General features: G+C 50.0%; 1 protein-coding gene across 18 annotated transcripts in view; it reads left to right on the top strand.

The window, feature by feature from the left end:
* The window catches only part of MICAL3 (microtubule associated monooxygenase, calponin and LIM domain containing 3), a 215,417-nt gene that overhangs the window by 167,135 nt on the left and 23,787 nt on the right, over positions 1-24,495 (top strand). For 10 of the 18 annotated variants that reach the window (XM_013046424.2, XM_045071701.1, XM_045071703.1 and 7 more), the window contains 10 exons: positions 4,085-4,335; positions 8,399-8,536; positions 9,919-9,981; positions 13,526-13,639; positions 14,389-14,535; positions 14,981-15,063; positions 16,155-18,006; positions 18,535-18,629; positions 22,292-22,342; positions 23,692-23,802. In XM_013046424.2, coding sequence (XP_012901878.1) covers positions 4,085-4,335; positions 8,399-8,536; positions 9,919-9,981; positions 13,526-13,639; positions 14,389-14,535; positions 14,981-15,063; positions 16,155-18,006; positions 18,535-18,629; positions 22,292-22,342; positions 23,692-23,802 — 2,905 coding nt within the window. Of the gene's footprint in view, positions 1-4,084; positions 4,336-8,398; positions 8,537-9,918; positions 10,046-13,525; positions 13,640-14,388; positions 14,536-14,980; positions 15,064-16,154; positions 18,007-18,534; positions 18,630-22,291; positions 22,343-23,691; positions 23,803-24,495 lie in introns of those variants that run through there. The other 8 variants (XM_045071705.1, XM_045071715.1, XM_045071704.1 and 5 more) reach the window with 5 other exon arrangements.

Genomic DNA, 24,495 nt, shown 5'->3' with positions numbered 1-24,495 from the left:
CCAAGCAGACCTGTCCCTGCTCTCAGAGAGCATGCAGTCCAGGGGGACCCACCCACATCGAATAGTCACACAAAGCAATTGACTGTTTCAAATGCAGAAACAGACACCTGTCATGATGGAATGCTGATCTCGAGGACTGCATTTTCTGGCCCTCATCTCTCCTAGGAAACTATAAATTGAGAGGTCGCCCCCTCTTCCCAAAAGGACAGAGAAGTTGGTTGACTGTGTTGTATTTTGTTCTGGTGTGTAGCAGCAGTTCTCCACACTTAAAAAGTTTCTAGGCTGACTCCAGGTGGTCGGGGGTGGTCTACCTCACTACACATTCCTTCTCTTCCCCCTTTCTCCTAGCCTTTTCAAAGTCCAGACCCAGAAATTCAGGCACTGATGACAGCCAGAAAATGAGACTGGGCCTACTGAATTTGCGCTATGAATCTTACATGACTTAAGGAGCCTATTAAGACTCAGAGAACGGCTCCAGGGCCCCAGGGAGATGATGGCCTAGGAAGGAACATTTGGCAACACCTGTCCATCTTCACAAAGGGAGCAAGTCTGGTTTGCCTATCTCAGATTTCCAGAAGCAATGTAGCCAGGCCTCTCAGAAATGGACTGAGAGCTGGTAGCTTTTGAAGAGAGGCAAGTGTTGGCCTTCCCACCTGATTTTTTATGCTCTGTGCCTCACTCACTATTTTCCTGTGGTCTTTGAGCTATCATAAAACTAGCCAGTGTGGCACTCAGAGCTGTATGTGGGGCCCCATTGTCTCATCATGGAGCCCAGTGCCACCACCCTCATGACAGGGCACAGTACAAGGAGCCGGGAAGCTGCAGTGAGGGCCCGTTGAGTCTGCTGACTCCTGGGGTAACCTTCTGACTGTGAAGGAAGGGCAAGCTGGCCTGCCTTCTGCCCAAGTGAATTTTTAATACATTTACATAAGATTTAAGATGAGCATAGGAGGCATTCTTATCTTTATTTCATGTTGGAAAGATGTTAGGTGATCTATGTCGGGTTATACGTTGTTAAGTAGTAAGAAAGTAAACAAGTGAGGACACAAAAGTAAGGCAAAAATAATACTTAAGTAAGTCGTGAAAAAGAGTAAAAGTCCAGATGCCAAGCTTTCTATGGCCCAATTTCTTATATTTACTCACCTTGAACTACCTCCTCTCAACCCTTCATCCCCCTACAGTAATGTTGTACCTTCTTTTATCATTGCCGTGTTTGCATCTTATCTCCCCTGAAGAATGAGGCTCTTTTCTTTGTTTTTCTTTCTTTCTTTTTTTTTTTTTTTTTTTTTTTAATTTATTTGTCAGAGAGAGAGCACAGGCAGACAGAGTGGCAGGCAGAGTCAGAGGGAGAAGCAGGCTCCCTGCCGAGCAAGGAGCCCGATGCAGGACTCGATCCCAGGATGCCAGGATCATGACCTGAGCCGAAGGCAGCCGCTTAACCAACTGAACCACCCAGGCATCCCTGAGGCTCTTTTCTATGTCACTCTTGTATCCTCTGCAATGTCTAGGAAGTGCATTACAAGTAGAAGATGTTCAGTAAGTTTTCAAGGGGGCTGAATGAATGAGTGAACAAAGTAGCATTCACTAAAGGGAGCTGCTTGCAGTAAGGAACAGACTCCCTTTATTTTTGTACCTAACTTTAATAGGTGAACTTTAATAGGCACTCAGAAATGTTCATTGAATGAATGAAGGAACGAGTAAACAGAGTAAACGAGTAAACAGATACAGATACGTGAATAGCCAGAATCCCAGAGTGTAACACAAACATGAAAATCAGGAAAGTGCCTGACCTTCACAACATTTCTCTGAGGCAGGTATTAACATTCCCGCCTTACTGACAAGGATGCTGAAGCTCAGCTATAGTCAGCTCAAGGTCATACAGCTGGTGAGGAGCAGAGCCAGTGTAGGCCTGTGAGAATCAGCCACCTGAGAAGTCATGGGCACACAGCCTCCTGGACTGACCTCCCTTCTGACCCGGCCGGAGTATGGGCATTCCCAAAACCACCCTCGAGTTCATTAACTTGTTAGAAGGATGCCCAGAACCTGCCAAAAGGCTTATACTCATGGTTATGATTTAATTATAGGGAAGGATACTGATTGAAGTCAGCCAGGTGAAGAAGTACACAGAGCAGAGTCCGAGAAAGTATGGACATGGAGCTCCCATCAGCCTCTCCCTGTGGAGTCAGGGCTGTGTTACTTTCTTGGTATTAATGTGTGACAAATCCCATGTAGTATTACTCACCCAAGCCTCGATATTCAGAGATTTATTGGGGCTCCATTACCTAGGCATTGATGGACTGATTTTCTACGTGGTATGATTGATTTCAGTCTCCAGGCCAACTAGTACCGCATGACTCAAACCTCCACCCTAAATCATACGTCTTTCGGATGTGGTCAGCCCTCCCCCTAAATCACATTATTAGACTGTCCACCATGACCCAAGGATTCCAGGGAAATAAATACATTCCCATCAGGCAGGACCTCCCAGGGGCTTAGAGTTGACCTCCCAGGCCCCAAGACAAAGGCCAGACCATCTGTTTAAGCAAGGTGAAATTCTTTACTGCACAGGTACGACTAGTGCTGGGGGTGGGGTATTATGGACCTTATCGCACTATATTCACTGATGCCCTCTCCACGTGCACTGTCCCGCTCCAGGCAGGGAGAGAGCAGCCCACTGTCACAGGAAGACGGGACCAGACCTTAGCCTCATGTGCAATGCCTCTGGGGTTTGGCTTTCTCGTGCCAGAGGTTGGCACATGCCACATTTTTCCCAGCCCAGTCAACTACACATTTTTCACTGAGGGCAGAGCCTCTCCCGAAAAAGACTTGGGGAATTATCGGACCGTGAAATAGGTCTGAGGAGCTTCATTTGTGTCGTGCTGATTGGGTTTTTCTCCTGCTCTGCAGCCCCGTGGTAGGGCATTGAATTTTATTCTTGTACCACCTGTTGACAGCTCACTCTGCCGGCCAGGGAAGAGGGTACAGATGCTCTGGGGCCATGGCTCTGAGGGCAGTGGTCCAGGATTTGGGCTTGCATAAGTCACAGCTAGTGTCTCGCAGCATTTAGTGCTCCTTCCCTTTTCCAGCTGAGCTCTAGACTGCGTGCCATCAAGGGAGAATGGCTGGTGGTCAAGGGTGATGACCCCAGGGATGTGATGTTTTTTTCCATGCCCTCCCCATACCCCCTGTTCTGTAACTTCAGCGGACAGTGCCTTTGCTGCCTTGTTATGCTGCCTTGTTAACTGCGTGTTCACCATGGTATCGTACTCTGGGCATGGCATGTCAGGAACACTGTGGAACTGAATGCACAGCCTTCACTCCAGCACACACACCTTGATGGCTAACCCGTCTGTGGCTAAGACTTCAGTTCACGCCTCTTGGAAGCAGCTCTTTCTCACCGTGGTTCCCACGAGATCCTTCCAACCCTGAGTCAAGTAGAATTGAGGTCCTCAATAAATAAAAATTTATTTAAACCAAAAAGTAGGTCATGATGAAAGTACACTTTCTCTCCATTCTTGATTCCCTTGGGTCATGAGTTCATATCAAAATGAGCCCATGCCCCTACTATCTCTGAGGGCCTCTAAGACTAAACTTGTTGGAGTTGCTATTCACTGAACAGAGCGCACCGCCAGACTGGGCTGTTGGCTCATGTGGCTTTATGTCGGGGTTACCCATACGTGTGTGTTTTCTCTGGCCCTCTACTCACTCTCCTTCCCCTCGTGTGTCTTACCTGGGCGGGGAAGCACGCTGCACCCCTCCGTGCCTGTCCTCTCCCCCTTCCTGCCCAGCAGTTGCTTTGCTGGGACAGTTTGCCTCTGGTTGTGACTTTTTTTTTTTTTTTAAGATTTTATGTATTTATTTGACAGAGAGAGATCACAGTAGGTAGAGAGGCAGGCAGAGAGAGGGGAAGGGAAGGAAGCAGGCCCCCGCTGAGCAGAGAGCCCGATGCGGGACTCGATCCCAGGACCCTGAGATCATGACCTGAGCCGAAGGCAGCGGCTCAACCCACTGAGCCACCCAGGCGCCCCTGGTTGTGACTTTTAACTGTCTACTCACTTTGGTTGTGTGGTTGTTTCCCCTACAGCAGTTCTGAGTCCGAGATGGAGGAAGAGGAGGAGGAAGAGGAGCCCCCTCTGCCCCCCTCAGATCTGGGCGGTGTTCCTTGGAAGGAGGCTGTGAGGATCCATGCTCTTCTGAAAGGAAAGAGTGAAAAGGAACTAGAGGCCTCAAAGAGCTACGGCCCTGGGAATGAAGAGGAGGAGGAGGAAGAGGAATATGAAGAGGAGGAGGAGGAGGAGGAAGAATATGAGGAGGAAGAGGAAGAATCTAGTGAAGGTCAGAAAAAAAAATCTCTTCTCCTAACTCTGACCCTGTCCCACCCCTGAGGCAGCCTGTTCTGTTCTTGAGTAAGGTTTCTGTTGCACATGGACTGGAGTCTGACACACAGATCTGCCTCCCCCAGCCCCAGAGATCATCCTTCCTGCCTCTCTCTGACCTTAGTTTCGGGGGGCAGAGGAGGCCATTGACAGTGGAAATAATGTCCATTGTGCACATTCTGGGGAGAAATTGGAAGTGGAAGGCAGAGGGTCAGCAGATGGACTTCGTCCAAAATAGGTTACTCATTCTCCTGTCCTCATTTTTGCTCTTTTTTTCCCTTTAGTTTCTGCTAAAAGAAATTTATTTTAATAAAGAAAAGGAATTTGCTTTCAAGAGGTTTCCTGGACTCAGAGTCCAGGACACTGGAGGCTGCAGAGCATTGACTCTCACTCTGCTCGGAGCTGTTGTCACTGAGGAGGGGCTAGGAGCCCACTAGACAGGGTTCAGTTCATGGCAGGTAGTAACGTGTTTGGATCAGTGTCCTGAGAAGGAGCATCTGTTCCAGCACTTGGTCTGGTTGGCTCTGAAATGTTCTCTTGCCTTGAACTTGAAATGTTTCAATTCTGCCCCCATCTCTGGCTGTGTGTGTCCTTGAGTGATGAGGAAGAACTTGGTGGGCCTCCTTTTCTTGCCTCTGTAAGAGAGAGGCTCATTCTTTCCCTTCCTTGGCTGCCCAGAAGTCTGGTGGGTGGTGAAGAAGAAACTAGGGCAGATAGAGACCTGAGCTCCCCTGACAGCAGTGCCTATCATCTCACAGCTGTGCTCTCTCCAGAGCACATGGGGGAAGGGAAGGACATGGGCCTTTAAAGCACCCATCCCTCCCAGCCATTGTTAGAGGAGCGCATTAATTTGGGACAGCTCTGGGCCTCTTTGAGTTGGCAATAGATTTCTCTGCCGCTCTTCTGCTTACCTCTGCTCCTCCTGGAATTCATGTCCTTCGCGGCCCAGACCCCATCCCCCAGTCTGGCCCAGGGAAGGTCCGAGTGCTAACCAGATGCAGAGCCCTTCCCAGACAGGGTGCATGGTACTGAGATGGTCCTGAGAGCTGTGTAACTCCGAGACCCTAGTGAGGCAGGGCAGACAAGAGGAAAGACAGCCTCCTCCTGCCCCCAAGCTGCCTGATGCCAGTGGGAATGGTCAGAGGCCAGGTACTTCCTCAGGTCCCTGAGGGGCTTCTCTAGACCTAGTTCTCCTGCACTCTTCCCTCCAAAGACAGAGGCTGGGGGAGGCCCACAGAGGCAGCCCTTGGTGGCCTGACCCTCTCTCCCTCCTTCTGATGAGAAATGAATAAGATCTGTGGAAGAAGGAGGTAGGCCCTGGGCCAGGAAGCCAGTGTCTTGAGTTCTCCAGTCTGCCATGTCTGCAGAACCATGGTTGGCTCAGTCTCAGGGCTGTCCCCTCGTCCCTGTTCATCACAGGGGCCATCAGGCTCACAGGACATCCGGGAAAAAGATATTTTGTTTGTATCATTTCAGACATCATTCTCTTCATCTGGTGATTCATATGCTTAGTGGCTTTAGCCCCAGACACAGCTTAGGTCAAAGTCTGTACCCTTTGCAGGAGAGTTTAGCTGTGCTTTCGTCCCTGCAGACTTAATTTCCTGCATCTGGAACTAGCATCAAGACCCAGCCCGCAGGGATGTGCTTTAACTGGAGAAATACCTACCGACAAATTCACCCCAACCCTGGGGCCTGTGTTCCTAGCCCATGGTGTTTGTATCTTCTGAGCAGTGGACTTCGATGGCTGTGTAGACAGTAACAGAATGGTCTTGCCTTGCACCTGAAGATAACTCTTCTCTATTCTCTTTCCTCCCTTCCATGCTCTCTTCTCTGTTTATCCCCATGCGGGGTTCTTGATGCTGTGTTTGTGGGTGTCTGGCTCCCCCTGCTGTAGAAGGGGAGTACTGCCCCTGGGACAGAGAACTCCTACAAGGCCAGTGGCTCCAGCAGCTGTCAAAGGAAGAAGCTACGGGTACACGTAAAGGTACCCGCTCTGCCCGTTGCCCACCTTCTACCCTGGCTCCCTAACAGCCATCCAGAATCTGCCTTCAAGAGCAGGTCCCACATGAAAAGATCTGTGCTTTATAAAGCTGTGCTGACAGACTTTGGCATATGCCTAGCTTGGCACCTGTCCCTGGGCCCAGCCTTCATGGATGGTCACCTGCACAATAGCATGTAAGACAGAGGAGAAGCAAGGGGCAGTCAGAGGAGAAGATTCCAGAAGATCCTTATTGAATGTGGCCCCGTTTGTGCCCCTCGTATGCTTTGCTATAAGCCCTCTGCTTTAGCGAACACCTTCTAACGTAGAGAACCTCCCGTTGCAGTCATAGTGGCCGTAAGTGGCAGAGCCGGCACAGCAGAGGGGCCCAGAACCCCCCGCCATTGTGCCTTGTCACATTTCCCCTAAAATCCGGCTCCTGTGTCCCCAAGGCTACATTTATGACAGGAAGCAGCGCACTATCTGGGGAGAAGACTCACTGTCTTCTCTTTGTTGCTTAGAAGATGAAGACGGGGTCCACGTTTTTCTCTGACTGACCTTCCTTAGTCGTCTGCCATTCGAGCTGTTGGGTGACTTTGCTGTGATTCAGTGCCATCCAACACCATAAAGGCCGGTTGACCTGAGGAAACGAATCTGTGGAGACCAGCAGGTTCAAAGGGAGCATGCATGCAGGCCTACCACCCCACATTTAACATAGCATACTGCCTGCACCACATTCGCTGCTCTTAGTGTTACTTCCTGTCCAGACCACATTCTCCATTGTTTAAAAATGAAGAGGTTGTGTGGTAGGGAAGCCAAAGCCAAACTGTCCAGGTAGACTGTTGAGAGTGGGCTCCCATCAGGAGTCCCAGAGTCCTTCAGATCAGGTGGCACCTGCTCTTGCTGCCTGAATAGCCACCCTCCCTCCTGAAGCATCCCCTCTCCAAGTTGCTGGCTATCCCTTTATTCTCACCCTGCTGTATGGCATGGTCCAAGCTCTGAAGACAGGCAGTTTACAGGGCAGGGGCTGCATGTATAGTCCTTGGGCTCTGGCAGCAAGAATCAGTGGAAGGGCTGCTGGTCAATTCTCCTTTAGCTGAAAAGGCAGGTCTTATGTCCAGAGAGGAGCAGTGGGGCACCAAATGGAGTTTTAAGGAAAAGGGCCTTGACCTCAGAAAAAGCAAAGAGGTATTGTTTTATTCCTGCCCACGAGCTCCCAAAACTTTGGGGATTTACAGGATAGAGCTCTGCTTCGTCTCCCAGCCATTGCCTCCCCAAACTCCATTTCTTCCCTATAGCCGTGTCCCTGCCACAGACCAGCATGCAGCATGAGACCTATTATGGAAGGGGGATTTTTTTTTTCTCTCTCTCTAACTGCAAAAGATAAACACTAAAGGACCAACAAAGTAAGTTTCTGTCCTGCGTGAGTCAGCTGGTTCCTGACAGAACGATACTGTCCCATCCCACTTTTCTCTTGTCACTTGGCTTGAATCTCAAAGGAGAAGCTGTCAGCATGACAGGTGGCGGTAAGCACCACGCTGTGTGACACAGAAGGGACATGAATGGTGCATTCTCTAGGATCTCACACTGTGCTGGGTGACAGAGCTGAGTACTCAGGACCTGGAGGGATGGCCCTTCGGAGGGCAGTTGTAACCTTCCTTTTTTTCTGACTTGGCATTTGGGTCTCTCAAATGCAGAGAAGATGAAAAGAGCATCAGAAAGGAGAGTTCTTTTTGGAGTTGTAATGTATGGTTCTCTTTATTGAAATTACAGTATAAGTGAAGCTTAAAACAACTAAATCAAGTTGAACAAATGGAAATCGTGTGTGTGTGTGTGTGTGTGTGTGTGTGTGTACACGCACATGTGTTCTCAGTTTTTGCCTCTTTCTGATTCAAACTGATCCTGGCAAATACAGTAACTTTTCTTTCTGTTTCCTTTCCTGTGGTATTCCATCCCCTCCTTTCCTTGATTGTTTATTTTCTGCTTCCTTCCTCCATCATCTCTCCCTTCCTCATTTCTCCCACTTCTGACCCTGGTATACTAGTCGGGAGCCAGAGGCTACAGCAGATCATAAATCCGGCCGACCCCTTGGAGATCCAGGCTGATGTGCACTGGACACATATTCGAGAGAAAGAGGAGGAGGAGCGAATGGTACCAACCTCTGAGTCCTCCACTTCTAGAGGTAACTGTTTCAAAATCCAAGGTCCCAATGCCCCTCAGAGCACCTTCCCCTCTCATTGTTGTAGAGGACTCTTCTGTCAGGACCAAAGCCTTCAGTTTGATAAAAACGTAAGAGCCAATGAACCATTTTATTTTCCTGATGTTAATTGTGACCACTACCCTTAGCTATTGTTTGAGGATATGTAAAGTTCTCTGTAGGTTAAGAGGTTATGAGCTCTTTCTTCATGGTTGCAAAATAGTAAAATGAACTTGACCTTGGGAAAACCAAGACTTTGCTTTCTGTCCCCGTATGACCAGACAGGATTACTCTGTCCACTTGGTAAAATGTTCTGGTGCTTTCCTTGTGTGGTGTGTGTCTGAGTGTGAATGTACATTGGTAGGACAGGGTGGGGCAGTATATTTTGAACTGAAATGAAGTTTGTTTTTTTTTTTTAAAGATTTTATTTATTTATTGGACAGAGAGAGGGATCACAAGTAGACAGAGAGGCAGGCAGAGAGAGGAGGAAGCAGGCTCCCCGCTGAGCAGAGAGCCCGATGTGGGGCTCGATCCCAGCACCCTGGGATCATGACCCGAGCCGAAGGCAGAGGCCCAACCCACTGAGCCACCCAGGCGCCCCTGAAATGAAGTTTTAAGAAGAGATTTAGATCCAGGAGGCCTTTAGAGTAGATAGTATAATGTCCAGCTCTAGGTCTCAGGTGAGATGGTCTGTGTTCTACAGTAGGGTGAAGACGAACTTTAACCTCACTTCTTCAAGGAATAGCAAGCAATAAAAGGGGAACATGGAGACTGGTGAGAGCTATGTCAGCTGCCATGTCATTCTCCACACCTTCCCACCTCAGCATACCCACTGTCCAAATATGGAACCTTGGTGTCATCAACCTCTGTCTCTCACTCACTTGTCTTCATGCTTCCATTCAGCGCCTGACGGGGCCACACACCCTGTAAGGCTAAATAGATAAAACGGGTGCTCCCTGCCTTCCTGAAGTTTAGCCCTTTGGGACATGTGATCCTCCCCAGCCCCAAGTCTTCACCTATAGACAAGACCAACCTCTGTTAACTACTCTGCAGCAGCATAAATACTCAGCGGGAGTGACAAGAGAGACCCTGCTGACCAGAGACATCAGACTGGCCTGCAGCCATGGGCTCTGCAGCCTTGAGCCGCCGTTGACCCTCCCTGTGTTTTCTCTCCTTTTCTCATCCCGAATACCCATCCTGTAGGCTTACAACAGGACTCTGACCCCTCGTCGTTGGCTGACAGGCCTCTGGCTTGTAATGTCTCTCAGTTTCTCTTCTGTTTGGGGGCTCTAGGATGACCTCAGTTCTCCTCACGGGGACCACACATTCCTGTGTAACTTTGTATCTATCGTCTGTTTTAAATTCAGTGCCTGACCTTCCCTCCATACGCCGCGCAGCCGTGCAGGCCTGGCTGGAGACAGTCTCCGGAGGTAGTCTGGTGATGTTTGTTCGCTCTCCATTCAACATAACCACTCTCTCTCGGCAGCTCTGCTGGTACCTTAACACTAGAATTCTGGTCCTGCTGCTCGTGCATGCCAAGGTTGGCGGGGTGGGGGGGGCACATGCATGCCTCACTCAGGAAGCCCGTCCTTGCATGGACCAGATGCGCACCCCACACCCTTCAAGGAAGATCTGGAGGAGAGCGATAGCATAGACAGAACTAACTAAACTTTCATTGTTATTACTATTAATAAAGGTTGAGTAAAGGCCACATCCGAGGGAACATTTTTAGCAGTGATTTTTAAAGTCTGTAGGAATTAAGTTATGTAGCAATTGGGTATGAAAGTGGAGGAATCAGTTAATATTCCACAAACCCACAGAAGTCCAGAGAAGGAGACAGTCAGTAGTCAGGGCTGGGGGGCTGGGGAACAGAGGATTGGTGGATATTATCCAGCTCAAAGTAGAGGGACAAGCTGGGTATAACTAGACGTAGTGCCCCCTGGGTCTGCCTACTGAGATGTGGGGTCTCTTTAAATACTTAGACCAAGAGATAGCTCAGAAACCTCAGTTGTCCTTCCTGACCTTTGCTGGAGAGGTGTTTCTCAACACAGACGATACCAGTGTTCAGCGAGGGCAGGACTATTCTCTCTCATTGTGGGACATTTAACTTCCTTGGTCTTGGCTCTCAAAACGTCAGCCGTGCAGCCCCAGCCATCCAGACAACAACCAAAAAAAGCCCTACACACTCTCAAATTCCACTTGAAGAAGGGCAGCATGGCCCCCCGGTTGAGAACTCGGGTCCTGGTGGTTGCTTCTGGGGTGGGTAGGATTGGTGCTCATGGATCTCTACCAGCAGCCCAGCCCATTGTCCTCACTCTCAGCAGGAGAAGTGGACACAGGCACGCAAGTCACAGAGCCACAGGGAGAGCTGGGCCTGTGCACAGAGCTGCTGCACGTCCCTCCTAGTTAGTCAGGTCTCCCAGGATGCTCAGAGAAGGCCGAGGTGTCAGGACTTCCTCCCTAGCAGCTGAAATAAAGCAAAAGCTACATATGTCTATGATTCTCAGCTTCCATAGTGTGTGGCAGCTTCTAGCACTCTGCTCTCCATCTTAACCTGGGTTTAATCTCCCAATTCCATCCCTCCAGCTGCGTTTCTCCAGTATCTTCTGCTGCTGCGTTTATATTTCTCACTTGTTTGTTTTTTAATATATGTGACAATTGTTCCTTTCAAGGTGCTCCCAAGGACTGTAGACTTAGTAACTTTCTGACTCTACAACAGACATTTCTTAGTAGCAGCTCTGAGTCGGAGAACCACTGGGGCTGGAGTCAGGCTAACATGGGGCAGTGTGACTGGAGTCCTATCGTGGTCTCCTTTGTGCTCACATCTGGTGCACTTGCCGACAGAAATATAAATTACCATCTTGAGGTCCCAGCACTCATAGATTCATTTGAGCATGCATGTTGGGCACATTGGGCCCTAATGGGATGAGCCCCAGTTCCATTTCCACTGGGTTGGGTGACAGCCAAAGGAGAAAAAGGCTGGGTGAAGAGAGGTGTTTGTGTCCCCACCTTTTCAGAAATGGGGTCATGAAACCATGAGCTTGTTATCCACGCAGGAAGCTCAGGTTTGAGGAGGCGTAGACTTTTGTGATCCTCAGAAATCCCACTTCTTAGTGTTTGATGAACTGAAACAGCAATGTTACCCCACAAAGCTTTTCAACCTGTGGAAATAACTGAGTAGTTTTACCCCCAGTATTTTTCCCAACAAATACCACCGTCACAGGAAAGCATCGTGGGATTACCAGCTCTACCGGCTGCCCTGGTATCTCAAACTAGGAACGTAACATTAACTATTTGCTAGCTTAGAACTTATTCTGGAACTCTCTCATCTCTCCCCATAGTCCATTCTGAATGGTTCTCCGGAATTAGATGGAAGTCACACCTTATTTTTAATAAGTGTACGAAAGCTCTTATATAGCTTAAGGAATTCTTTTCATTGTTGTTGTTTTTTGAGAAAGTGTGTGTCTGCAACTGTGCCAGCAAGCGAAGGTGGGGGGCACTTGCAAGACAGGGAGAGAGAATCTTGAACAGGCTCCATGCCCAGTGTGGAGCAAAATGTGGGGCTCGATCTCACCACCCTGAGATCATACCTGAGCCGAAATCAAGAGTCAGACATTCAACTGACTAAGCCACCCAGGTGCCCCAAAGAGTTATGTATATAATATCTTTAACAAAAACTCCTATGACTAGGGCAAGTCAGCATCATCTTCAGAGTGCCCCTTTCCTTGTCTTCCCCACGCCACCTCCAGATAGTCTCTTGATTTTTTTCACACTGAGACCTTGGTGTCTGCACTCACCGTGCACATGCCATAGCAGGGGTACAGATTCATGAGGCTGGACAGTGAGGAGACCAGTGACTTGAGAGGACCTGGTCCTTGCACAGCCTCTCGTGGCACCACCTTTGAAGAAATCTCCCCAGCTCTACCACAGCCAGTGTCCCTGCTGCCCACCCAACCCCCTTGGGATTAGATCTCCAGCTCTTGGATTTGCAGATCTAAGCATAACCCCTGTTTCTGAAGCGAGAACCATTAGGATTGTTTGGAGAGTGGCTGTGCTTCAGACCCTAGAAGAAGCCCTTAGGACCCCTGCTGGATGGGCAGTGTCAGTCTCGGGGAGCATGGGGATCTCAGGGCACCCTTTAAAGGAGCCCATGTTGCTTTCTTAATTGCTTTTCTTACTCCAGACTGTTAGTGTGAGTTCCAAGTGTGCAGAGTTTGTGTGTGTGTGTGTGTATTTAGGGGCTGGTTCCTCCTGAGGAAAATGAAGTCAACGAGTGCTTTGCCTCATTCTGCAGCACCAAAAGGCTACTCTTGAGTCTAGAAAATGAACTTTACATATCCCCTCAACCTCTCCCTCATGCTTTAAAAAAAAAAAAAATCATTTCTCTGAATGATCCCAGAGCTGCAACCTCTGCTGTTGGAGAGGGAAGGTAGGTGTCCTCAGAGGACTTGGTGGTCACTCGGGATTTCACCTAACAGCACTGCGGCTGTTAGATGGGGCCATGTGGCCATGAGCAGGTAGTCTCCGTTTCCCCCAGTCCCTCTAGAGTATCAGTGTGAGGACTCAGTGCCTTGTGCCATGTAATGCAGTCCAGAGAGTGCTGTTGCTGCTGGATCTGCAGCCGGGTATCTGCTGGGCCTGGAGAAGCAGTGTCTCCCCCCTGACCTCACACCGAGGAGCTTACAGCAGCCCTGGGGAGGAGGATTGATGCCCAGACCTGGCAGTGCTAGTCCCAGGTGTTCAGGAAGGGCTCCAGGGCCTCGCCAGCACCCAAACTGCTTTTAGCTCCCCCAAGTCTGGCTGATGTCTGCTGTGGGGTTCAAATCCAGACACGTGAGAATCCATCTCCTCGCTTCTTGAGGTCTTTGCATTGCAGCCCTGGGAAGACCAGCACTCATTTACACCGGCATAGGCAGTTTCTCTGTCCGTCTGTCTGTCCTTTTCTTCCTTCCTTTGAACGTTTCTGCTTTACAGTCCCATTTGATGAGAATGACCTGGAGGAAGATGTGGACTCGGAGCCGGCAGAGATAGAAGGGGAGGCAGCGGAGAATGGGGACACAGGGGACACTGGTGCTGAGCTGGATGATGGTACGGGGGACCCCAGAGCCTCCCCTCTCCACTGTGCTGACCACCCTCTTCCCCACTGTGTGATTGCAACTCAGGAAGGATAATATACGTTAAAGCAATAGCAAGGCAGTCAGTCTCCTGGTCACGTTCTTTGTTCTGGCAGTAACTGGGATGTGTGTCATTCCGCCCCTAAGCCAGCAGCCAGCAGAGCCTGCATCAGTAAGTTGTGGTTGAGAAGCTGAACAGACTAGGTGCTTTAGACAAGGGCTTCCAATTCAGTGGATGTCCTCTGAAAGGTAGCTACAAGAGGATGGTGTTTTAAGAATTATAGTCTGGTTGGCTGGGGAAGAAGAGGCAGGGACTAGCCTGGGAGAAATGAGGTGAATCCAGGCAAGACTGTGAAGGAACATGGTCATTGCAGTGGTGTTGGGGGAAACACAGACCATTGGTGAGTCCACAAAGCAAGGCCTGCCCTTCACAGGCACGTGCCCTATGTTTCTTTCTGTTCTGGTCCATCGGATGCCATCTTGGGCAATTAAAAAGAAAATGGAGCACCGCAGGCTTTGATGAGAGCACCATGTTGCAGAGACTTTGGGCCGAGTCTCTCAGAAGCTTGGCAGGGACCAGCAGGCAGGGCCCAGCCAGGGCACAGAGCCAGGACTAGACCTTAAGCCGAGATGTTGGTTTGGCTGCTTTCTGGGGATGATAGGAGACTCAGAAAGAAGCGGAACCTCACTCAGGTGGACTATGCTCTCCCTTCCCTCCGGCAGATCAGCACTGGTCTGATGAGATCCCATCGGATGCTGAAACGGAGCTTCGCATGCAACACCGGGCAGCCTTGGAGGCAGAGCTGGAGCTGAGAGTATCAGAAAATGAGGACGAACAACCTGCCCCCACACCAGGGTACCAGGAGAGAAGTAAGTCCCTGTCTCAGGAAAAGCTGCTTCCAGAATTCCCACTGCAAGGATGAGAACAGCCCCCAGGACACAGGTCACCAGAGTAGAGCCAGAGCAGACCTGGAGCAGAGCCTGCAAATGGCAAACAGCTCTGCTTGCTGTCCTCCTGCCCCATGCGTGGACCCTGCATGTAGCTTTGGCCTTTCTATGTGTGCTGTGGAGCCGGGAAAGGGTAGGAGGTACACCTCCAAGCTGGACACAGATCACACACACAGGAACAAAAGTCCACACTTCCAGCGTGAGCAGAGGTGGCATCCAGGGACTCTGTGGGAATGCACTTTCCTGCTGTTGGCAGACAGTGTCGCCCCCCCCACCCCACCCCCCGCTCCGCAGAGCTGGCTGGGAGAGGAACCCTCAGGGGAGGCAGGGAGTACTTCCTGTTTAACCCTCTGTCTGTTCTGTTCAGGTCCTGCCCAGGTCCCCAGCCCTGCCCCGTCCCCAGAGGAGCAAGCTGGTCTGCTCTCCCCAGGCCACAGCCCTGTGGCAGAGGTAAGGGCTCAGGGCTCATTGTCCGGGACAGAACTGATTGGGACCCTGAGTGGATATAGTAAGTCTTCGTTTTAGGGCCCTTGCTGTGAACCCATATTTTGGCTTCTTGTGCTTAGTGGAGCTGCTAAAAACAGGAGTGGCCTTGGGGATCCAGCTTAGTCCTCACCATGAGGACAAGGCAGTCTAGGCAGCATCTCCCTAACCCAGCGCTATACCAGTCCCAGATCTGAGTCATCCCACCACTGTGTCAGTCTTCTGTCATACCATACCATTTCAAAAGTAAATTTAGGTTAACACAGTAATTTGGGTGGAATCATCAGTTTGATAGGACAGATGTGTTTGTTTCTTAGTATAAAATGAATGTCTGACTGAGTTTTAAAATTGAAAACATCCACCCAGATTACCAGTGGTACATGAACCACACATTGGAGAATGGTACGTAAAAGGATTGCCACAGTGTCCTGTGGAATAGGTTTTGGGAAATGCTATCTGGAGGACAGATTTGGGAAGGAGGCCAAACTCAAGACCTGGGTTGGCCTGATTTGGTCTTTGAGATTCTAAAAAGCAGGTGAATTTGGTGATTTCATTCGTGAAATTGGGGGAACTTTGCTGAGACTAACGGGTGGGTGATAGAAGAATTTGTGCTGGAATATATGGATCTTTGAGTTTCCTGGGAAGGACAATTTGTAGTATAGACTATAAAAATATATATATATAGCTGTTTTAAATCTTACCATGTGGGCCTCTGTCTTCATACATCAGAGTTCTTGGGGTCCATAGTCAGGAGAGCTGGCTCCTTCAGTGTGCTTTGGGCAGTGTCCATTTCAGTGCACAAGGAATGTAGGATGTGTTTGAGATGAACCAAACCCTGAAAGCTGAGTCTGTTGAGCAAAGTAGAGTGGCTTTAAAGATTGAACAAATAGAGCGGAGAGTGAGAGAGTGTGTCCTGGAGCCATTTCAATGACAGCCTAAAGGAGAGGGAGAGGAATTTACTTCATAAACACAGGCCCTTTGAGAGAAAACTTGCCAGTGGGTTTCTTCTGACCATTGAACCCTTCCTTCTAAGCAGCTTCTATCTTCCTTTTCTGTAGGGGGCCCAAATCCCACCTGTCTCTGTTGCTACCAAGGTGAAATTGCCTGAGGACAGCCTTTTCCCTGAACCTTTGCTCCCCAAAGTGAAGCCCAAAGCGGAATTGCCCACTGACCAGAGGGCTATGCGCTCTCCTATCCGATTGCAGCCGGTGGCTCTGCCGGAAGCCAGGACACCTACCTCCCCAGTTAGCACACAGCGCCTGTCACCATTGGCCACCTCCACCCCCACCACCACCCAGCTCCCCATTTGTTCCCAGCCTCAGCCTTCCTCTGAGGCCACTGTCCCATCCCCCACCAAGTCCCCCATATGTTTCCAGCCTGTTCCAGCCAAAACAGCCATCCCTGTGGCTTCCCTCCCCTTGAAGAACCAAGGGGACACCAAGGATAGACTGGGTTGCCCTCTAGCTGTGGATGAGGCCCTGAAACGGAATGACCTGGTGGCAGAGTTCTGGATGAAGAGCGCTGAGATCCGCCGCAGCCTCGGGCTTACCCCTATAGATCGGAGCAAGGTGTCTGAGTCCAGCTTCCCCTCACCTACCTTTAAACCAGTGTCCCTAAAATCCTATTCAGTTGAGAAGTCTCCTCAGAGTGAGGGGCTCCAGCTTCTAAAACTTCCACCTGTTCCTAAGAGGCTAGGCCTGCCGAAGCCTGATGGTGACCAGCCCTCCCTACCAACCCCCAAGTCCCCATCTGACAGAGAGCTGAAAAGCTCCCATGAAGAGAAAAGAGATCCGTCAAGCAGCTCTGGGCTGGGCCTTCATGGGAGCTCCTCCAACATGAAAACCTTGGGCAGCCAGAGCTTCAACACCTCGGACTCCACCATGCTCACTCCACCTTCAAGCCCACCCCCACCCCCACCCCAGGATGAGGAGCCTGCAACTCTTCGAAGGAAGCTATATCAGACTTATGAGCATAAGGAGACCAAGCCCAAGGCCTCAGTGATCCCACCCTCACCACCTGCCTCCTTTATGCGGACCCCCCGAGAGCCTGCCCAGCCCCCTCGAGAGGAGGTGCGGAAGTCGTTTGTGGAGAGTGTGGACGAGATCCCCTTTGCCGATGATGTGGAGGATACCTATGATGACAAGACAGAGGACTCGAGTCTACAGGAGAAGTTCTTCACACCCCCTTCCTGCTGGCCTCGCACGGAGAGGCCCCTCAACCCACCCCTAGCCAAGGAGAATGGTAGGTTGCCTACTCTGGAGAGTGGGATCCAACCACAGAAGAGGGGCCTGCCCGTAGTCTCTCCAGAAGCCAAGGAACTGGCTGAGGAGCGCATGCGAGCCAGGGAGAAGTCTGTGAAGAGCCAGGCGTTGAGAGACGCTATGGCCAAGCAGCTGAGTAGGATGAAGGAGATGGAGATGGCAGCTGGGACCTCCAGGCCCCCAGGAGGCACCTCCCGCAAAGCTTCCTCAGTTCCCTCCAAAGGAAAAGATCTCCGCCCCGAGTCCCCTAAACGCCCAGTTCTCAAAGGTCCCAGGGAGCCCACCCTGAAGCACGAAGCCACTTGTGAGGAGGTCCTCTCCCCGCCATCGGACTCAGGGGGTCCCGATGGTTCAGTCACCTCATCCGAGGGCTCCAGTGGGAAGAGCAAGAAGAGATCGTCACTCTTCTCCCCCCGCAGAAACAAGAAAGAGAAGAAGTCCAAAGGTGAGGGCCGGCCCCCAGAGAAGCCCAGCCCAAACCTCCTCGAGGAAGCCACTGCCAAGCCCAAGTCCTTGTGGAAGTCAGTCTTTTCTGGGTACAAAAAGGACAAGAAGAAGAAGGGCGATGACAAGTCCTGTTCCAGCACCCCTTCCAGTGGTGCCACTGTGGACTCGGGCAAGCATAGGATGTCTCCCATCGTGAAAGCAGGTATGTCAGCACCAGGGGACCCCTCCTGGGGCAGGAAGTAAGGGGTGTGTCCTCCATCACCAGTTCTTCTCAGAAGATCCATTTCTCCTGCTGCTTGCCTGAGGGTTCTTAGGAGCGATGCTAACGGGGTAAATAAGAAGGAAGCCGAACCATGGGCTCACAGGGCATATTCCACATGATGGAATCATTGTAAAACCCAGCTTGGCACTGAGTAAGGGAGATTTGGGCAGTGTGTGCACCCGTCACCCGGTCCCAGAGCAGGGCCTGATTCTGAGCACAGTGGAGCGTGGCACTGCAGGGAGGCTCCAGGTGGGCTGTCCTCCAGACACTGTATATTCAGTGGTCGCACTGCCCCTGCCGGCACAGGGGTCAGCTTCCAAGCTCCTGGCTCCCTAGCCTAGGTTAAGAGCCCCTCAAACTGGGAAGAAGTCCACCCTCTCCTTGATTCCTCTGGGCGACACATGTGCATGCAGAATTTGGGAAAGCACCGTGGTGTCCTTGGTTTGCCTCTTCTCTCCATCCCCTTAGAGCTGCAGCTGCGGCGCCAGCTGAGCTTCTCGGAGGACTCAGACCTCTCCAGTGACGACATCCTCGAGAGGTCCTCCCAGAAGTCCAGGCGAGAGGTATGTAGGGTCAAGCTCAGCCCAAACCTCTGGGTAGTCTTGGTGGGCATTCCAGCCCAGGGTGGAACCCAGTGGCCTCCTCTGATTGCCCAGTGGACCCCGGGCTGAATGCTCATAAAGGGAGTGCTTCTCTTGGGCTTCTTTTAACAGCTGGGGCTTATTTGTTTCAATGGCAAGAGTTCCTGTGTTTCTTTCTTGGGAAGAAGACAGAGACATTCATGCTCAAAGATTCACTCGATTTTTAGCAAGCTGCTGGTGTCATCCATTTGTTCTTTTGTCCTCAGAATTCCCATGGGGAGTAGCATCCGCCAGTGTCCAGAGTGACAGCAGAAGGGTTTTCTGCCTAGATCTGGTGGAGGTTGGGACACGGACGATGGGTTTAGGCAGTAGATGGAGGCTGAGTCACTAAGGAGTGCACCCTGTCATCCTGCCTGCTTTGTACATTTGTGGGTTAGAGAGGAATTTTTGCTATTAAAGAACCAGTCCAGGAAACTGACCTGGATTCTGTGCTGAATAGGACACTCTGGATTTGACTTGGTTCCTCTTACTGCCCCAGGAATGGGAGCTGAGGTGGCTGCTCAGCTCTCCTCAGAGCGAACCTGCAAGGTGGAGGCCTCTTGGATATTTATCCAATCTTCTGATTTCTAAGGGCTCTTGTAGCTCTGTTGTAGATCCATGAAGTTGGAGGAGGGAGTGGGATTAGAGAAAGTTCTAGCAGGGCATCAGCATCACTGAGACAGTGATGGGGTGGGGAGGACAGTCTAGAAAGGCCTGGGCAGCACAGAGGGGCAGTTGACGCTGCACCGTCTCCACTGTCCAGTCTGGGACAAACTCTCAGCCTCCTGTCCCAGGCGACAGCCCAGCTATCTTCAGCTCCCTTTCCTGAATGACAGGTGTCCCCAGAGTGTTATATAGCCTTCTTTATAAGGCTTTCCAGGACTTGAATTTGAGTCTGCTTCTCTGTTGGCTTCCAAGGAGTTGCCACGGCAGATCTGAGCCTCACACATGTCTGGTCAGTAAAGATGGCTTTAGCTAGTCCCCTCCCCCCATCCCGCTTCACCTTCAACAACTTGGCACACTGGAGGAAACCCATCTTTTAGTTCTCCTCTCATACTTGGTCTGTTGGCCTCCCTGGCCATGCCAGCTATTTAGCTGTCCACTCCCTTAGGACACCTGAACAGTCAGGCCTCCGATCCCACCTGTCCCTGCCAGGCCAGCACTGAGTTAGGGTAGGGACCCTGTATGCTGGCTCTCTCCCAGGAGCCTAGCTTCGTGGGTCTCCTATCAAGTGCTCCCCATTGTACTTTCCCAGGCAGCAGCATTACTATGACATTGGGACTAAGAACTGCTTCTGGATATGTACATGGGTCCCCCAACATGTGCCAATACTGGAGACTGGTGCTGCCTACTGGTCAGAAACTCCCATCCATGGTTGCTTTTGTGGTCAGTTTCTCCACTGTTTCTCAGTTAAATGAAACATCCCAGCAGAACGCAGAATGGCAGGCTGCCCAAGCTGGCCATGCCCAGGCTTTCTTCCTGGTGATATGTGTCACTGAGGACAGCCTCCCCTTGGGGCCCTGCTGACCTGAGGCACACAGGGAGCTCTTCCCTTCTATGTGACCAACAAGTCATGGCCCCCACTCCTAGACTCCCAGAATCAGAGGCATGGGGGCTTCACATTGCGTGTGTGCCCCTACAGGACCTTTTGCTGGAGGCTGAGCAAGGAATACTAAAGACAAAGCTGAGCCTAGGACGTGTTGACTTGAATCCTACCAAAGTGTGGGGTCGGCCTGGGGGAGAGTGGACACTGTATTCTCAAGGATGGACACTAAAACAGGAAAACAAAAATAGCCATGCTGGACACTTTGGAATAATTAAGTGAATTTGGTCACAGATGGTATAGTATGTGTAGATATGCAGTGTTACCACATCCGTGCTAAGTTGCTTGTAAGACATTAAGGTACTGTAGTCATGTAGGAAAATGTCTCTGTTCTCAAGAAGTACATGCTAAAATTTGTAGGCACAAAAAATGCCTACAAATGACTGCCCCCATAAAAAGATTATATATAAATATATACAAAAAGATATGTATAATATCAAGTATGTAGCAAAATGGTCAAGTTTAGCAAATCTAAGCAAAGGTGTTCATTGTTCTCTTCCAACTTTTCCTAGGTTTGGAAATTTTCAGAGCAGGAAGTGAAGGGAGTGGGGACCCCTAAAGGGACCACGGGGTCAGGAGAGAGCATCTGCGGGAAGTGGTTCCCCTTGCCTCACAGACCCATCTCTGAGTCAGGCATCTGGGAAACAAGTGCCTGAGTTTTGTTTCACAGTACATCATTAGTTTCTGACGTAGTGTTCAGTGATTCATTATTTCCGTGTAACACCCAATGCTCATTATAACACGTGTGGTGACTAACATAACACAACAACAAAAATAATAATAACATAAAATAAAATACAAACAACAAAAAAACACCTAAAATTGAAAATAACTTACTTTTATTTAAAATGTTAACTTAGAAAAATTAAGATAATACAGACAAAATCTATATATCACCTGTTACACTACCAACAAAAGATCATTCACATTTGTCTCTTTTCTTTGCCGGAGGCTAACTTTAAATATAAGTGATGCATGCGTCTTAACATCTGTGGCACAGCCACAGGCATGTGCCTTTGCTCTGGGACAGGCCCTAGTCCCCGTGTCGCAGCAGAAGCAGCAGCTTCTCTCAGTACACCACAGATGTGTCATGATTTCTCTCCTCGAGTCGCTGCCTCTGCTGAGTTGGTACCTGCCCTCCTCTGCCAGAGGCCAGTCAGGGACTGCCCCCACTCCCTTTACTTTTTACAACAGCCACAGGTGCTACTCCTTAGGTCATGGTTACATAGTTCCTATGGAGTGATTCACATGTGGTTTGGGGAACTCATCCATCTTCTGTTCATTTAGCTGATTTGTTCTAATAATGAGATTCATCCTCTCACTCTGTTTGTGGGAGACATGAGTCAGTCTGAGGCAGACATATGTGCCTGAGATAGTTTTGGCTATTATCAGTGCCCTTTCACTGGGCATAATCAAGAAATGGTCCCCACCCCCACCCAGGATTTCTGGGGGGCCCACTAGGAACCCACCTGGCCCACACTGCCGGGAGAGAGCCTTTTGGAAGAGAACATCAGGTTTGCTTTGTATCTTTGTCTCTGTGTGCCCGGCAACGGAATTTCCCATCACCAGTGCCCCACCCTCCCACTGGGCTGAAAGAAGTCGTCTGAATTTCCACAGGCAGATGGGTTACTGAAGGAGAAATGGCATCTGTAACCATACATTTATACAGCTTTAGTTTATGCTGTACAAGGGAGAGTGAAGAGAGAAGAGAAGTTTAGGGCATAGTGAGGATGAAGCTGTCTTCTCAATAGAAAAGTGAACCCAATCCTTTTCTCAAAACCCGGGTTCACAGAGACTCTGCTGCAGGATCTGTATCCCCAGGTCCCTCACTTACGCAGTCCTGTGTGACATTGTGAAAAATAATCACATGTTTTAGTCTTTAGTCTCGCCTGTTTGTTTTAAACTTCTAACTGATTTTGCTCCATTTCTGTGTTCTATTTTTAATTTTTTAATTGTTATTATTACTATTCTGTTTTGTTTTCCGTTGCCATCCCCTTAAAAGTCGATTTATGTACCACTCGCCTTGGCATTCAGGAGATCCTATGCATCAAAGGTAGTATCTCATGGCCATGGCTGGTCATTGTTGCATGCGTGTCTGTGATTAACCACCCGGAGCTGCGCCCAGCCCTGGCCCTCCGGCCACATCCTCACTAACTGTTCACACATGCATGGAGCAGTAGCCAACACTGGCAGCAGAACTTTCTTTAGCTGTGTCATGGCAGAGGAAGGGAAGACGCCCTACTCTTGACTGGCTGGAGTGCATGTGGTCATTTCACTCCAGGGCTGCCCCCTTGGGGACTGGGCACCACAGGGTTGGGGAGTTCGTGAGCCCTCAGCTCCATGAACTGCAAGGGGAAGTGCTTAGGGCACTAGAACAGCACAATGTTCCTTGAGGACTTAGCTGCTCAGTTGGCCCTCCACTGTCCTTGAGCTCTTAAAATAAAGATTAGTAGACTACACTCCTGAGTTGAATTTGGAAGTCTCTTTTCAAATCTATCAAAGTCTCTCTCTTTTTTTTCCTCGGAGGAAATGAAGATGTTAGGAATAGAGGCAAACCCCTCAGCATTTGCCTCTTGGTGGTTGCTCAGTGTTAACACAAGGCATCTGACCCTGCCTTGCACCCTCAGTGCCCACATTTGCAGGTGGAGCTGCTCAGGCGGTTGTGTCCGTGAATTGGCCCTGGGTTTGGCCTGTTGCCTCCTGAGGGCTCATTAGCAGGGGCTGAAATTGCCCTGCCAGACCACCTCCTCCCTTCTCTCAGCAGCTGACTGCTGCCCCTGGGCAGACCCTGGGGGCGTTCCTAGTTCACCTCCGGATATCCCTTCTTCAGACCACATTAGTTAGCTTGGGGTGCACTCAGACTTAAAAATAGAAGCATCCCCATTTTCTCTACTTTTTTAAATGTTACTTCCTAGAGAACCTTATAAATATCACTCGTCTGAAGGAATTGGCATTTGATGTTAAACAAGAAAATAAAAGGATCCTGATTTTTCTTTTTCCTTTCCCTGAATGCCTTCAAGAAGCAGGAGGCTTGTGGGAACTAATTATATTTTTACCTCCAGAAAGTCTTAAAAAGAGCCGACATCCTTCCATTGGAAATAGGTGATCTCTGTGATAAAGGAGCATATGACCCTCGGTCCCTTTAACTTCCTAGCTGTTGGTCCCCACTGAGCCTCCTGTCCCTGCCACAGTGGGGAGGTATCTCATTTGTGGTGCTTTAGCTGTACCCTGTAGCAGTTAGGGCTCCAGCAAGGACAAACGTCAGTGAAGCCTCTGGCCAAGCTGCAGCCCGGGAGTCTGCCCATGGGCATTCTGCTGAAAGGCAGCTCCAACCAAGGGGAAGTGCTCTCCATGCCCAGGCCTGCTGCATATCACTGAGGAAATCTCTCTCATTTTCTCCAGCCAAGAACTTACACAGAGGAGGAACTGAACGCCAAGCTGACCCGGCGTGTGCAGAAGGCAGCTCGGAGACAAGCCAAGCAAGAGGAGCTGAAGCGGCTACACCGAGCCCAGGTAAGATCACTGGAGGGGCCACAGCTCCTGGGTAGGAAAGAGCCTTCTCTCCAACATGCTTGTCTTTGCCCATGACTCGGGAGGGTAAAGAGGACAGAACAGAGGTAGACGGGGTGTCCCTGATATCTGAGAGGACAGCCCCAATGTGTCAGGTCACAAGCCTCTGGCTTGATGAAACTACAGAAGCCTTATTTTTATGGAGTTCTTGATAGAAAAGGAAGAGCTGGGCTTTGAGTTTCTTCCTAAATTCCTTGCTCTGGTGTCATCCTTGTGAAGTCAACTAGTTCAGTTGTGAGGATTGTCCTTGAGAGGCCATCTATGACCTGTCAGCCTCTGCTGGGCCTGGGATTTCCAGGTCAGAGCTGTCCTCCAGGCCTCAGCCTCTGTCTTCAGGCCTCACAGAACCTAGACCATTCCAGATTTTCTTTCTGAAACAAAAAATAATTCCTTTTATAAAGTATTAAAGAGCATTACAGGGGTGCCTGGGTGGCTCAGTGGGCTAAGTCTCTGCCTTCAGCTCAGGTCATGTTCTCAGGGTCCTGGGATCGAGCCCCGCATCGGGCTCTCTGCTCAGCAGGGAGCCTGCTTCCTCCTCTCTGACTACTTGTGATCTCTGTCTGTCAAATAAATAAATAAAATCTTAAAAAAAAAAAAGAATATTACAATAAGGTTTTGTAATAAGTTTGTGTATAT

This window comes from Mustela putorius, unplaced genomic scaffold (assembly GCF_011764305.1).
Source record: "Mustela putorius furo isolate JIRA1106 unplaced genomic scaffold, ASM1176430v1.1 tig00003988_pilon_pilon_pilon, whole genome shotgun sequence".
NCBI classification, from domain to species: domain Eukaryota; kingdom Metazoa; phylum Chordata; class Mammalia; order Carnivora; family Mustelidae; genus Mustela; species Mustela putorius.
Note: the sequence above shows the minus strand (reverse complement) of the source record. Positions and strands in the feature narration are given on the sequence as shown.